Source organism: Chlorocebus sabaeus, chromosome 25 (genome assembly GCF_047675955.1).
Source record: "Chlorocebus sabaeus isolate Y175 chromosome 25, mChlSab1.0.hap1, whole genome shotgun sequence".
NCBI lineage: Eukaryota > Metazoa > Chordata > Mammalia > Primates > Cercopithecidae > Chlorocebus > Chlorocebus sabaeus.
This window is the reverse complement of record NC_132928.1, coordinates 75,635,651-75,649,975: the sequence shown is the minus strand read 5'-3', so window position 1 is coordinate 75,649,975 and position 14,325 is coordinate 75,635,651. Positions and strand designations below refer to the sequence as shown.

Genomic DNA, 14,325 nt, shown 5'->3' with positions numbered 1-14,325 from the left:
GATAGTAATCAGGAAAGTGCATTTGAAAATATAAATAGGAATCCTATATTTTAATTATCACATACACAAGCACGAAAAAGAAAAAAAGATAATCTGAGTAAGGAACAAGTGAGGAAATTAGCATTCACTTCTAAAACTTGAGAATGTAAATGGAATCAATTTTCTGAAAACATAGTGAAATGAGTACTGTAATCCTGTAATATAGGCATACCCTTTAACCTACAATTCCAAATTCTGAGAATATAGCTAAGGGAAATAAGTATAAAAATACAATGGAATCTATGAACATAGATCTAGCATTATATATATATTAGCGAAAAACAGAAAACAGCCAACATGTCAAAAATAAAGTCACATATCAATAAATTATACTTCCTTAATATCGTTCATAACTATAAAATAATATGAAAATTGAGTTTACTTAAAATGAAGGTAAAAAGTCTAAAATGTTCAGAGTAAACCCAATTATGTTTCTCCATTGATCTAATTTTCTATTTTTATGTACAACTGTCATCCTATTTTAATTATTATAGCTTTATAGGTTTTAATATTTGGTAGGCCAAATGAGTACCTGTTCATTACTCTTTTATTCCCCTGCAAATTCTGTTGGCTAGTCTCATGGGTTTATTCTTTGAAATAAACTTTTGAATGATTTTGTGAAGTTGGATAAAAAGCAAATTTCTGTTTGAAATTGTATTATAATTACAGATTAATTTGGGGAGACCTTATATCTATTCATAATTAAATCTTCTCTCAGAAAATGTTTTTATTTATTCTGACCTTTTAAAAAAACTTCCCTGTTTTTCTTCTGTGGTTCACAGAAACTTCTTACTGAAGTTACCAGTAATCTCTTTATTTTAAATTTACTGGGGATACCTTTTCTTATGTTACCTATTCACATCATTTAACACTGCAAACCACTCCGTCCTGAAACTTGAGAACATGAGAAAATAAAACTAAGTTTAATAACTGCTCATATTCATGTTTACTTTGAATTTCTGATATATAATGAGAAACTGTACTAGCAGGTGCTTTCATAAGACTCAAACACTCTAAGTTGAAACTTCATATTAAGTATAGTCTTTACCATTAGTGTTTTACTTTCTTTTTATAACTCCATTGTCCTCTATTATATCAATTCTTATTTTGTTTAAAGATTGTCTAATTACTTCCAAGGAATTTCAAAGGTCAATCCGGTTTAGTTTATAACCAGGAAACAGGTTATGAAATGAAGATTCTTGAAATAAATAGTTATAAAACTGGAAGCAGCAATTAATACAAAATTAAACTTTAAAAATTCTTACCTCTCCACATAAATACTCTTGCTGGTTCCCAAAGCATATAAGCTAGTCAGAATTCTATAACAAGACACCTGGACATCTTCCACTAAGGAAAAAGAGAATCTCACTTGAAAGAAAAACCCACTTGTTTATACATTGTCCTGAGAAAGTTTAAGCTATATATTATTAAGTTTAGGCTATATACTATTCATCCATAAAAAACAATGAAATCATGTCTTTTGCAGCAACATGGATGGAACTGGGGGTTGTTATCTTAAGTGAAACAAGCCAGGCACATAAAGTCAAATATCACATTCCTCACTTATAAGTAGGTACTAAACCATGTGTACACATGGACATAGAGAGGAGAATAATAGACAAGACTCAGAAGGGTGAGGGGGCAGGAGGGGGTGGATGATGAGAAATTACTTAATGGGCACAACGTTTATTATTTGGGTGATGGATACCCTAAAAGTCCAGATAACTGTCCTTGTAACCCATACATTTATACAAATAAAAATAACTGAACAAAAGGCACATCTAAGCATGCTTTTCTTTTTCTTTCTTTCTTTTTTTTTTTTGTTGAGAGAGAGTCTTGCTCTGTCACCCAGGCTGGAGTGCAGTGGCAATATTGGCTCACTGCAACCTCCACCTCCTGGGTTCAAGCGATTCTCTTGTCTCAGCCTCCCGAGTAGCTGGGATTACAGGTGCACACCATCATGCCCAGCTAAGTTTTGTGTTTTTAGTAGAGACAGGGTTTTGCCATATTGGCCAGGCTGGTCTCGAACTCCTGACCTCAGGTGATCCACCCACCTCAGCCTCCCAAAGTGCTGGGAACACAGGCCTAAGCCACTACGCCCAGACTAAGCATGCTTTCTTAAAACAAAATGTAAAATAAACATTCTGCCACTGGTAGTTGTGGCATCCACTAAGTAACAGCAGTTTTTGCACAGATGTGCCCATCAACTGAGGAATGTACAATGCATGAGTCTGAGCTGGTGATTCTGCTCAACAAAGGCTCATGTCCTGAGCAGGACAGTGGGGAGTTGAAGCAGCTCATGTGCTATTTTTTCCACATAATCTCGGGCATTCTGTGTATATTTTTATTAACTACCAAATGCCAGCCCCAAACAGAAGATTAAAGCTTCCCTAAAAACTGTCAGAAACCTCTAAACAGGATACCGAGACATTCTAAAAGAGCAATTATTTAAACACAGACTTTGTCAATTACTTAGACACAGTCTTCACATTACTATGTTGCCAAGCTTGGAGAAACAATCTGCATTGACTCAGAAATAATTTGAAAACATTTAATGTTGCATGTTATATGGTCCAACTGCATTAAAACATTTACGTGAAAAGAGGCAAAATGTGGAGATAGTGATCATTTGGAAACTTTACTTCAACAATGTGGAAGTGATTTTCTATAACCAGTACCTTACTGGTCTTCTCTGTGGGTGCGTGTAATTCAGAGATCTATTTCTGTAAGAATGCTGTCTATCACTCAAATGTCAACCTATAATGTTTTTCAATAAAAAAGGCATTTTAACATGGAAACAGTGTTTTTGTAATCCAGATGTGGCTATTACTGTTTCTGATTGTACTAGAGGGTATTTTGATTTTTTAAAAAAACTCCAAGATATAAATTTACATACATATGAGGTCTTCTCCGAACTGATGCTGGCCAATATGTTCAAATAATGACGACAGCATTGGAAGCAGGGCCACTGTGGTGTAATTGATAATCTGAGTAACCCCTTTGGGCTGGTTTCGGGTGTGAGTAAACTGGCCCTGCTTGAGGTTTTCCATGGTCTTCTCCAGATCCTCTGCGGCATTGTCCAGAAAAGCTCTGAGTGCACTTTTAACACTCTCCAGGCCAGTCTTCATCACTGTCCTAGAAAGTAAATAAGGGGGGACTCGTATCTTCCAACAGGAACAAATGAAATATAAATGAAATGTGGTTCTCCTATGATGTTTATTTCTCCATTACTCTACCCACCTGGTAACTAACTTTTAAAATCAACTCTAAAACAAGTTTTTTCAATATACTTGAAGTTACAGCAGCACTGCTCTGTAAATTATCTTTTCCAAATACCTTCATAGTCAATTTATGAAAACCTTGCTGCAAAAGTCTGTGCTAATGCTGCATGTTTGTCATTAATGGCCTCCAATTTAACAAAACGCAGTTTCTGAGTGAGTACAGTTAATCCCAAATCCAACAAAACGGAATGTTTCCTGAGGTGATGGGTAGGAAAGAAAAAACATTTCATGCCAGCTAAACCAACTCAACAAATGATACATAATGTTTGTGTTTTAAGGTGTAGCAATCAAGTCTTTTCTAAAGAAGCTGCTGAAGGCTGAACTTCATACCCTAATGCCACTATTTCTAGTAGGAAGTGAGGGTCTGTAATGGTGTTTCCTTTTTGCATTTATTATAGAAAAGATCTTAAACGAAATCTTAAACACAAGAATGGATAATCAAAGAGTATTGTGGAATGTTCTCTTTAGGAGACATTTATAAACTTTTATTTAGATTTATCCTAGATATAAACTAAATGTATGGCCGAAAGGCTGAATCAATCATGCTAAATGAACGGATTTTGTATTTGGTCAACATACTAGATTTCTGGTCAAGTTGACAGGGCAGAGTAGAAAGCACACAGATGGGAATTCATCTACCTACACACTTAATATGCAATCTTAAACATCACTTTATTCATCTGTAAAATGAGAATAAAACTCTGTTTCCTAAAAAGCCAAATGTTATTATGAATGTTAAGCACAAATATCATGCCTGGAAGCTAATAAGTATCTCCAGAATTGTCAGATTACCATTTTTCCTGCACGATACATTACCAATTCAACCCTCCTTTATGGTCCTAGCTGCTACAGAAATTACTTGAGATTAAATAATAATCTATATATGATCATAAAAATAAGCTGCCATTGTATTAATTTCGAAAAGTTTTTCTTTTCACCTACACTAGAGACTTCATTACAAATGCAAAGAATAAAACTAAGACTCTGGGTCCTTCTCAACATTCTTAAATATATACATGTATCATTATTATAGTAATTTATTTAAGTAAAAATGTATCCATTTACCTTGCATCCAAAGTCTGACCCAAAATATGAAGACAGTTGACAATTGATGTTGCATCATTGCCTGAAGAGAAAACAAGATGCCGTATAAATTGCCCTGAGAATTTCTCAATGTTCTTCTTTTCTACCAATATTTGTGCTAGAAAAATTAGTCAATGACACAACTCAACAGCAATAACTTAATTTAAAAGATTTTGTAATAATCAAGTTTGAAATCATGCAGTTTTTCTGCTTAAAAGTGGTTATGCAAATGTAAGTAGAAAAGCAATAAAGCATGTCTCATCAAATAGCTGACATGCCCAAGAAGCATTCAAAAGCATTGCACCAGGCTAAAAGAGTTTTAACCGAGGTTTTCAATAACCCCCTCTCCCTCCCATCTCACTGGATTTTTCAGTCTTATTGGTTACAAACTTTTAAAGTGAGCTCATATCCTTTATGAAATGAGGTGGGCTTAAAGTTTAAAAATTTTAATTCCATTTTAATTGCACCAAGTATTTCTGCTTTCTTATTTTATTCCACTGCATTAAGATGAATTAACTTGCCTGAATTCAATTGCATGAAGGTAAATTAATTTCCTTGAATGTTATTAGTCTTTGGCAAGAACCAAAAAGCACCAAACCATCATGTAAAAAAAAAATCAGAGGCTAAAGGAGTTAAATAATACTCCTATGAGATTTTGAGATGGTAGTAACTCCTCTTGAAAGTAATATAAAATTTACTCATTTTGATTGGCATATTTTACCAGGAAGTACAGAAATGTGAGTGATAAAAGCATTACATATACTTTTCTTTGTAATGGTGATATAGAAAGCAAATAAAATGATGAATTCAAGGTAATAAAATAATTTGACCACTTACAATACAGTTTGACATGATCAGTTCCTCATTTTACACACACACACACACACACACACAATCATCTCCTGGGTGTTGAGATCGACAAATATTATTTGAATATTTGAATGTAAGTTTTTGTAATACTGGTATATGTTATATTATTTATACAAAAAAGTAACCTAAAATGAATGACCTAAGTACACACTGAAATTAACAATTGTATTAGAACATGGGCAAACCAGTTTAGTGATATGATACAAATAAGAAAAAATAAGCTATTTATTACTGAGATTCTGAGTTTTTATAAAAATATTCCCTCATCTTGTGCTTCAAGTCTCAGAATTCCTGGTAATAATGAAGACAAAATGAGCAGAAAGGTAGGATTTGTTATTTCCCTGTCCATTGGTAGATGCCAGCTCTGGGGCTTCTCCTAGAACCCTTAGATGTATTCGTTTGATGATTAATTCATTTAACAAATAAAGATTAAAACCAGGCACTCTCAAATTTCCAGTAATAAACAAAATAGTCCTCGTGGTACTAGCATTTTAAAGGGGGATATAGATAATGAATCAGTAAGCAAAAAAAAAAAAAAACAAAATATTATAACACAATAGCAGTCCACAGTTAAATACATGTATAAAATATATTTGTTATATGTAAAAATAGATTATATAAATATATAATATATAACATATATAAGTACATAAATTATATATAACATATATATTATATATAAATATAAAATATAAAGTATGTATTACATATTTGTTACAAATATATATATTCCAAATATATATATATATATTTGTTCCATATATATATATTTGTTCCATTTATATATATATTTTTTCCATATATATATATATTTGTTCCATATATATAAAAAATATCAGAAACTGGGTAGAATAACAGGGAAAGAGGTCACGAGTCCTTCCTGGAGGCAGCATTTGAGCAGAGGTTGGAATGACATGAAGAAACAAACCATCCATGTGTCTGAGAAGGAGACCCAGGTACAGGGAAGAGCACATGCAAAGGCTCTGAGGCAAAAAATGAACCTGGTGTTCCAAGCAAGGAGGGTCAAGTGGCTAAGGTGGTCAGAGCGAGAGGAAAGAAGCAGAGTATGAGGTGGAGAGGTGGGAGATGTCAGGTTCTAGAGCTTCGTTAGAGCAAGCCCTTGGATTTTCAGTGCAGTAGGAAGACATTCTTAGGTTCTGAGCAGGATGGGATATGATATGATTTCTATTTTCAAAGAATTCCCTATGTGGGAAATTCTGGAAGAGCAAGAGTAGAAGACAATTAGGGACCTACTGCAGGAACGGAATCCGTTCACTGATGATGGTGAATTCAGAATAGGATATCAGTGGTGAAGAACTTAAGAATATATATTTGAAGGATTTACTTATGGATTGAATGTGAGGTGAGCGAGAAAGCAGTCAAGGATAACTCTAAGGTTTTCTGCCTAAGTATCTGGGTGAAAGGCGGCATCACTGCATGGTATACACAGAAAGCAGCAGACTGTGGGAGGAAAGGGATGCAGCCGGTGAGTGGGGTGGGGGCAGTCCTGACCCTTGCTTTGCGCATATTAAGTGTGATGGGCCTATTAGTAATTCGGGTAAAGATGTAGAACAGGCAATTGATTTAAAAAAAAAAAAAAAAAAAAAAAAAAAAAAAAAAAAAAAAAGGCCGGGCGCGGTGGCTCAAGCCTGTAATCCCAGCACTTTGGGAGGCCGAGACGGGCGGATCACGAGGTCAGGAGATCGAGACCATCCTGGCGAACACAGTGAAACCCCGTCTCTACTAGAAAAATACGAAAAACTAGCCGGGGGAGGTGGCGGGCGCCTGTAGTCCCCGCTACTCGGGAGGCTGAGGCAGGAGAATGGCGGGAACCCGGGAGGCGGAGCTTGCAGTGAGCTGAGATCCGGCCACCGCACTCCAGCCTGGGTGACAAAGCGAGACTCCGTCTCAACAACAACAACAAAAAAGTCTTCAGTGCAGGTAAGAGATCTAAGCCAGAGCTATACACTTGGGCATTGTATACATACATTTAATTCTAAACATCATGGGTCTAAATGAAACCAGCCAGCACGAATATAAGTATAGAAGAAAAAAGGCCCAGGGCCTCCAGTGTTTGGAGGCAGAGGAGATAAGAAAGATGCAGTATAGATGATGGGAAAGAGAAGGCCCATGAGGAAGAAGAGATCCAGTGCAATGTGTATGGGTCCTATGCCACTATGAATCAACCCCAAATCAGAGAGGCAGGTCCTTCACTTTCCTAAAACACCCAGTTGTCTGTCCCTTCCAATCTGCCGTCTCTCATTATAGATTGGCAGTGTTTGTACTTGGTACTGAGTTTTCCTGCGCCCTTTCCCATGAGGGGTGGCCGGGGCTCTTTTAAACTTCTATTAATATAAGCTTGAGAGGCTGGGATGTTTGTTTGCTTTGCTCTCCGCACCTAGAATAGTGTGTGACATACAGCAGGGCCTTAAGATACTTGTGGACTGGCTTTGGGATGTAAGAAGAGTAGGAAACAGCACCAGTAGCCAGACAAATTCTGTGGGTTGACTGAAACTGTGTATTGGGAATATGAAATTTCTGTGATGCTAAAGGAATAAACGATAAACTCCACACATTTTTACATTTTGGTAGGCCCCTTTTAGACGCAGTACAACTTTAAATAGAAATATCTCTATGTGAAAAATGGGAAAGGGACTCTAAGAATGCAGAAAAAGTAGAGTCTTCAACATTTTAATTTGTAGACCAGGCAAAAGCGTCAATCCCATTAGCATATGTAAGAAGCCTAAAATAACGATTAGTCTTGAAGAGGTAAAGCATGTGGTAAGGCTTTTCAACAAAATAACGACTTCAATATTGTCCTTCTTAAAGCTATCCAGATCACCACAATCAGAAATGTCAATCACGGTATTAGGAAGAACAGGAAGGGCCAGTAGAGTTTTCTAAGATGATAAAACTTTAAGGTGGCAATAAGACTTTTATGTACTTAAGTTTACATAATTGCTTCATTGCTCTGGGTGGTGTAAAAACCAAAAGATTGATACTTTTCAACTCACAGTATTCCAAGGACCCAGCTATTTCCCTTGTCCTCAGATACACACCTCTCATCACCTCTAAGCACTTAGGGAAACACTGAAAGATTGCCTGTTTGTCCTTAAGATTGTGTATTTATATCAGTGCATCAAGGTGTATGTAAACATAAAAAGTACATAATTAAAATAACAACTTACATCTGAGTCTAATAACAATAGAGGCAACATTGGGTTTTAAAAAACATTATGACAACTCTCATATACGACTCTCTAAATAATAAAAACAACAAATTACATAATATAAACATAAATAATTTTTGCATATTAATCCCACATTGTTTTTCTAAAAACTTTCTATAACTCAGGAATTCTCAGTGTTAAATTTGACATATATGGCAATTCTGTCTTATAATCTAATAAACTGAGAATTCAGAGAATGTTGACTTCTCTCTCTTCTGGAAACAGTGATAGCAGTCATTCTACTTTTCATTTTTCTCTACTTTTCTAATATTGCATTCTTTTCTCTGAAGAAATGATCAATTTTGGCAGAACTTTATTAATAATGTGAAATACCACTATGCCAGAACTTATAAATTTCTCTCACCATTATGAGGGAATAGAGAGAAATTGAAGAGTGTCAATGACTTTGTTATTTCTAAAGTCTGTGATATTGAACAGAGTAAAATTATTGGTTCCCTAATTTGGTGAGGAGTTTCAGTCAAACTGAGGATACATTTTGAATAACTACAGTCTACTCATTTTTCAAAGCCAGGAAATTGTCCTGTAGTGCTATGTTCAACTGAAAGAATTATGTGTATCGCTCTAATACAATGTTGCTCTAATACTATGTATACTTTATTACTTTCATTATAGGCATCTAATTCCAATATTTCTGAACTTCTCTAAAATGTAGGATTTTTTACAGTATATATAATAAGTTAAATCTAGGGAAGAGTTGTTCTTGCCATGCATATTGTCATAGTCCTACAGAATTTTTAAATTAGAGAAACATCTCAATGATCCTCCGGTTACAAAGAACAAGGATAAGAAAATAGTGAAAGATTGTGCATGATTGGACTATTATATTCTCAACTTAATGGCACACTGGATCCTCAAATAGGCTTCTATCCCCAGCGATTCTGAGTACTTTAAGTAATTTTTCTTTTATTATATGTGTCCTACCAAACACAAGTACAATCTGAGCCTTGTCAGAGATAATACAAACATATTAATTTTCTAATATAATAACTTCTGAGATAAGACAGCAATCATCATATAAATACATCAGTGTTTTTTGGGAGAGATATTAGAAGTATCAACATGAACTTAATCCACTAATTTATTGATTAGGGAGAAATAAGAGTTGATAGAATCCATTGTATTACTTTACTTAGTATCTACTTTTAAAACTCTCCCAAACATAACATTAAGATTTAGGCACTGGTATAAGTTAGGCATACTCACCTAGAAAAAAACTGAATATTTTAACAACAGCTACTGCTTCATGTTAAACACATAATAATATTTATCTTGATTCATACTCCTGTAGCTAATATTGGAGTTGCATTAATGATGTTATATATCGGGTTCTAGGTCAACCCAGACGTGTTGCAATACTATGCTCATTGTATTACAAAATGCTGGCTTTTTGTAATAACATCAGGTATTCCCAGATGTACCTATGTCATTAATTCAGAAATTCTCCACTAACTCTGAGGAGTGTCTCACTAGGATGTTAAAAAGGCACCAGAAAACTGGAAATAAACTGGCCTATAAGTGATCAATATTTTGTGCCAGTCTTTTCAAATAGTTCCTGGAACTGAAAGGATCATTGTTGGTTGAGTTTCATGATCTTATTATTTTAAGGCTCATTAATTATGTGTTATTTTCTTTTCACTGTAAGTGGCCTAAGTACTTCCATGGACCTCTTAAGGAATAAGAGAAAAAAACAAAAACAAAACATGATTCTCCCCAATTGTAGGATAATCAGGTACCACATTTTTCTTAATAATCTGTTAAGCAAAATAAACAAAGAAAGCTGTGTCATGTGTGAATGTAAGAAAATTTCCAAGTTCTTAGCACTTATCTCATAATAAGTATCTGCATACTTATCTATCTTCTCTATTAGACTGTAGGATTCTGGAAGGCTGGATCTGGTTGGTTTATTCATTCATTCATTCATTCATTCATTCATTCATCATATATTCCTAAAATATCCACTGTGTGCCAGACTCCCTGCCAGGCACTGAGAATGCAACAGTAAGACCTCACAGAGCTGAGAGCTTTTGCGAGTGAGACGTTAATCTGGTAAGCACACCATCAGTGATATGGAGGAAAAGTACACGGCGCCAGAGGCTGTTATAACAGCAGGAGAAGGGAGTATTACCAGGGAGGTCAGGGAAGCCTTTCCTGAGAGAGTAATATTTGGATTGAAGTTTGAAGGATGGATAGTTTGTTATGAGTGTGAACGATTGAGGATATGAGTGTTATGTGTAAGGGTCCTTTAGTCAGGCGATAATTACAGCATGTGCAAAAACCCTGGGCAGAAAGGAATGTAACACATTCAAGAGGCAGAGAGAGAAGGCCAAGGAAGCTGAAGCAGCATAGGGAGCAGGAGAGACTAGGCTGGGACATGAGGATGGAGTGGCCCATGGGGAATGGAGGGTGAAACACTAACGTGGCTAGGTTAAGAAATGTGCTTTCTATCCTAAAGGCATGGGAAGCCACTGAATATGCAGGAGTGTGATTAGAGAAGCGTGTTTTGAGAAGATTCGATAAGATCATCGTGGAATACGGTTAAGAGAGGCAGGAGGGGACTCAGAGAGAATGGTCAGTATGCTCCTGCAATAGTACAAGTGAAAGATGTTTGCATATTGTCTGGGTTCCGGAGTGGAAAGAGAAATAAATCTTCATTTTCCTATCCTCACATCTTGAGTGAATGCCTTTCACATGGCAGACATACAATACGTGTTTATTGAATGAATGCATAAAATGAATATCATTAAGGCATTCGATTTATTTTCACAGGTAAAAAGAAAGCCGTTAAGGAGTGCTGAAAAGCACTGCCTGTGCCGCCCTCACTATTACTCTTGGACTCTTAGTTATCAGGTGCTGCTTCCTCTAAAAATGATTGAAAGATTCTAACAGACTGTAATAGAAGGGCTGATGTATCCTCTAACTGCCTTGAAAATAGTAATCAGAATTTCTAGGTAGCAAAAGTCAGGGGAAACTCTGGGAATAAAAGCACTATTTCTTTAATCAACACTGGGTCCTTGAAAATGGCCAATGATAAGGATATCAGTTGTCAACCTGCCTATGTCCTATTTATGTCCTACCTGGATTTCCAAAATTCGTTATGTGCAGCAACTTACAATCACTACCAAGCTTTTCAGAATTCAAACAGGGAAGTCTATATTTAAACAAGATGCTATTTTCTTTCTTTTTCATTCCATAAATTATTCCAATTGATTCATCAGAATTCTGTGGGTAATATGGCTTATCTTCCTTTCTAAAAACCTTAACTTTTTAAACATAAAATAAAATGGTTCAAATGCCTCAAAAATAATAGATGAGGCATAAAAACACTATTATCTTAATTCCTGAATAGTGTCCCTCAATGCAGAAGAAATATTTTAAAGTAGATCACAGATAAAAAATATAAAAGCCCAAGTTTTAAGAATCCTCATTTCATATGTCAGAAAAATATTTCAACCACAGGTGAGGTTTGGAGATGTAATTACAACACGGCAGCCAACCTAGAATAAATATTTCATTACCCATCAAACTCTGCTCACCCAATTACCACCACCAGAACAAGTGTTTTGTCTCTTCATTTATTTTAATGCCCCTGTCTTGTCTCCAGTTTCTGACATATTTAAGGTTAACGTGTATCTTTCTACATCCTTACCTTCACTGATCATCACAAAACTCAAGTATTTTCTTGTTAACCTCAACTTTCAATTCTGTCTTAATTTACTCTTAGGTTTAGGTCATGAAAAAATCTTTAAATCAAGATAGTACAGGAAATACAAGATAGTACTGGGAATATGTGAAGCTTAAATGCTTAAGACTTAAAGATTCGGCCGGCGTGGTGGCTCATGCTTGTAATCCCATTGATAATCAATGTATTTCCTGCCAGAATGCAAGAAAATGATAAAGGTAGAGTGAAAAAAATAGATTAATATGACCATATACAAACAAGTACTGCATATATGCTACTGGATCTCTCTGTTTGGAAAAATCCACATTGGCATAGCTGATAAATCAAAAAGTAAATAGTTGGGTTATAACACTTCAGATTCATTCTGGAAATGGGTGGATTTTAAAGGCTTTACTGTGTTTATTTGTGTGTGTGTGGTATGCAATGTTGGCTCACTGCAACCTCTGCCCCCCAGGCTCAAGTGATCCTCCCACCCCAGCCTCCTGAGTAGCTGGGACCAAAGGTGTGTGCCACCACGCATGGCTAATTTTTTGTATTCTTAGTTGAGATGGGGTCTCACCATGTTACCCAGGCTGGTCTTGAACTCCTGAGCTCAAGTGATCTGTCCACCTTGGCTTCCCAAAGTGCTGGGATTCCAGGTGTGAGCCACTGCACCTGGCCCTGTGTGTGTATTTTAAATGGCCAAGTCTCCTAGCTTAGTATGTAATTTATGTCAATAAAGTATAATAAGCTTTAGATAAATTAACAAAATATAATAATTATAATAATACTAGAAACACCTTATATGTGAAAACTATAAGGTTACACTTTACATGGTACTTTAACATGAATTATTTCACACAAAATCGATCTCTAAGTTTATTAGGTATTTTAGCCCACTTTAACAATGGAAAAAATGCAGGTTCAGAGAATTTAAGTCCCTTGTGCAAATCATTCAGCTCGTTAAGTTAGAAAAATAGGACTTACAGCATGGTTTTCTGATTCCAAGCCTGTTATTCTCTCTAGGATGTCATGTTAGCATCTACAACCCATAATATGTGAAGTTTAAATACTACACCAATACCCATAATATGTGAAGCTTAAATGCTTAAGTCTTAAAGATTTGACTGGGCGTGGTGGCTCACACCTGTAATCCCAGCACTTTGGGAAGCCGAGGTGGGCAGATCACCTGAGGTCAGGAGTTTGAGACCAGCCTAGGCAACATGGTGAAACCCCGTTTCTACGAAAAATACAAAAAATTAGCCGTGCGTGGTGGTGTGTGCCTGTAATCCCAGCTACTCGGGAGGCTGAGGCAGGAGAATTGCTTGAACCCAGAGGCAGAGGCTGCAGTGAGCTGAGATCGCACCACTGCACTCCAGCTTGGTGGGCAACAAGAGCGAAACTTCATCTCAGAAAAAATGAAAAAAGACCCAAAGATTCTAATAGTTCGGCAAGTCTGTACTAGAGTATGTTTGATTAATAAAGTCTTCTTGAAATTTATATTTTTATAGGCAAATATCAAAGCAAATGTGAAATAATAACATACACTTTAATAAAACAAAAATGAGTAAAAATACGCATTGAGATGTAAAAAAACACATACCAATTCTCCAATAATTTCCCCTTAAAAATAAAAATAATAGTATTCCAGCACTTTGGGAGGCCGAGACGGGCGGATCACGAGGTCAGGATATCGGTGAAACCCCGTCTCTACTAAAAATACAAAAAACTAGCCGGGCGAGGTGGCGGGCGCCTGTAGTCCCAGCTACTTGGGAGGCTGAGGCAGGAGAATGGCGTAAACCTGGGAGGCGGAGCTTGCAGTGAGCTGAGATCCGGCCACTGCAGTCCAGCCCGGGCTACAGAGCAAGACTCCATCTCAAAAAAAAAAAAAAAAAAAAAAAAAAAAAAAAATTATAGTATTAAAAGGCTAAGGGATGAAACCACAACGTCTAATTGAAATACTAGGACCACATGGGGAAGGAATTAATGTTAAGGTCTAGTTTTTCACCCCTAACAAGCATGACAAACTGTATTACACATTTATCTTCAATGATCAAAATTAAATGATATATTTAACAAAAATGGAATTTCAAGAACAGCTGAAACAAATCCCTAGAACGGAGTCTACATATAGTTCCTTTGG

At 36.0% G+C, this 14,325-nt stretch overlaps 1 protein-coding gene across 6 annotated transcripts in view; it reads right to left on the bottom strand.

The window, feature by feature from the left end:
* The window catches only part of RYR2 (ryanodine receptor 2), a 783,951-nt gene that overhangs the window by 131,416 nt on the left and 638,210 nt on the right, over positions 1–14,325 (bottom strand). For all 6 annotated transcript variants that reach the window (XM_073011864.1, XM_073011860.1, XM_073011862.1 and 3 more), the window contains 3 exons: positions 4,386–4,446; positions 2,936–3,174; positions 1,305–1,386 (listed from right to left, as the gene is read on the bottom strand). In XM_073011864.1, the coding sequence (XP_072867965.1) occupies positions 1,305–1,386; positions 2,936–3,174; positions 4,386–4,446 (382 nt within the window). The remainder of the gene's footprint in view (positions 1–1,304; positions 1,387–2,935; positions 3,175–4,385; positions 4,447–14,325) is intronic.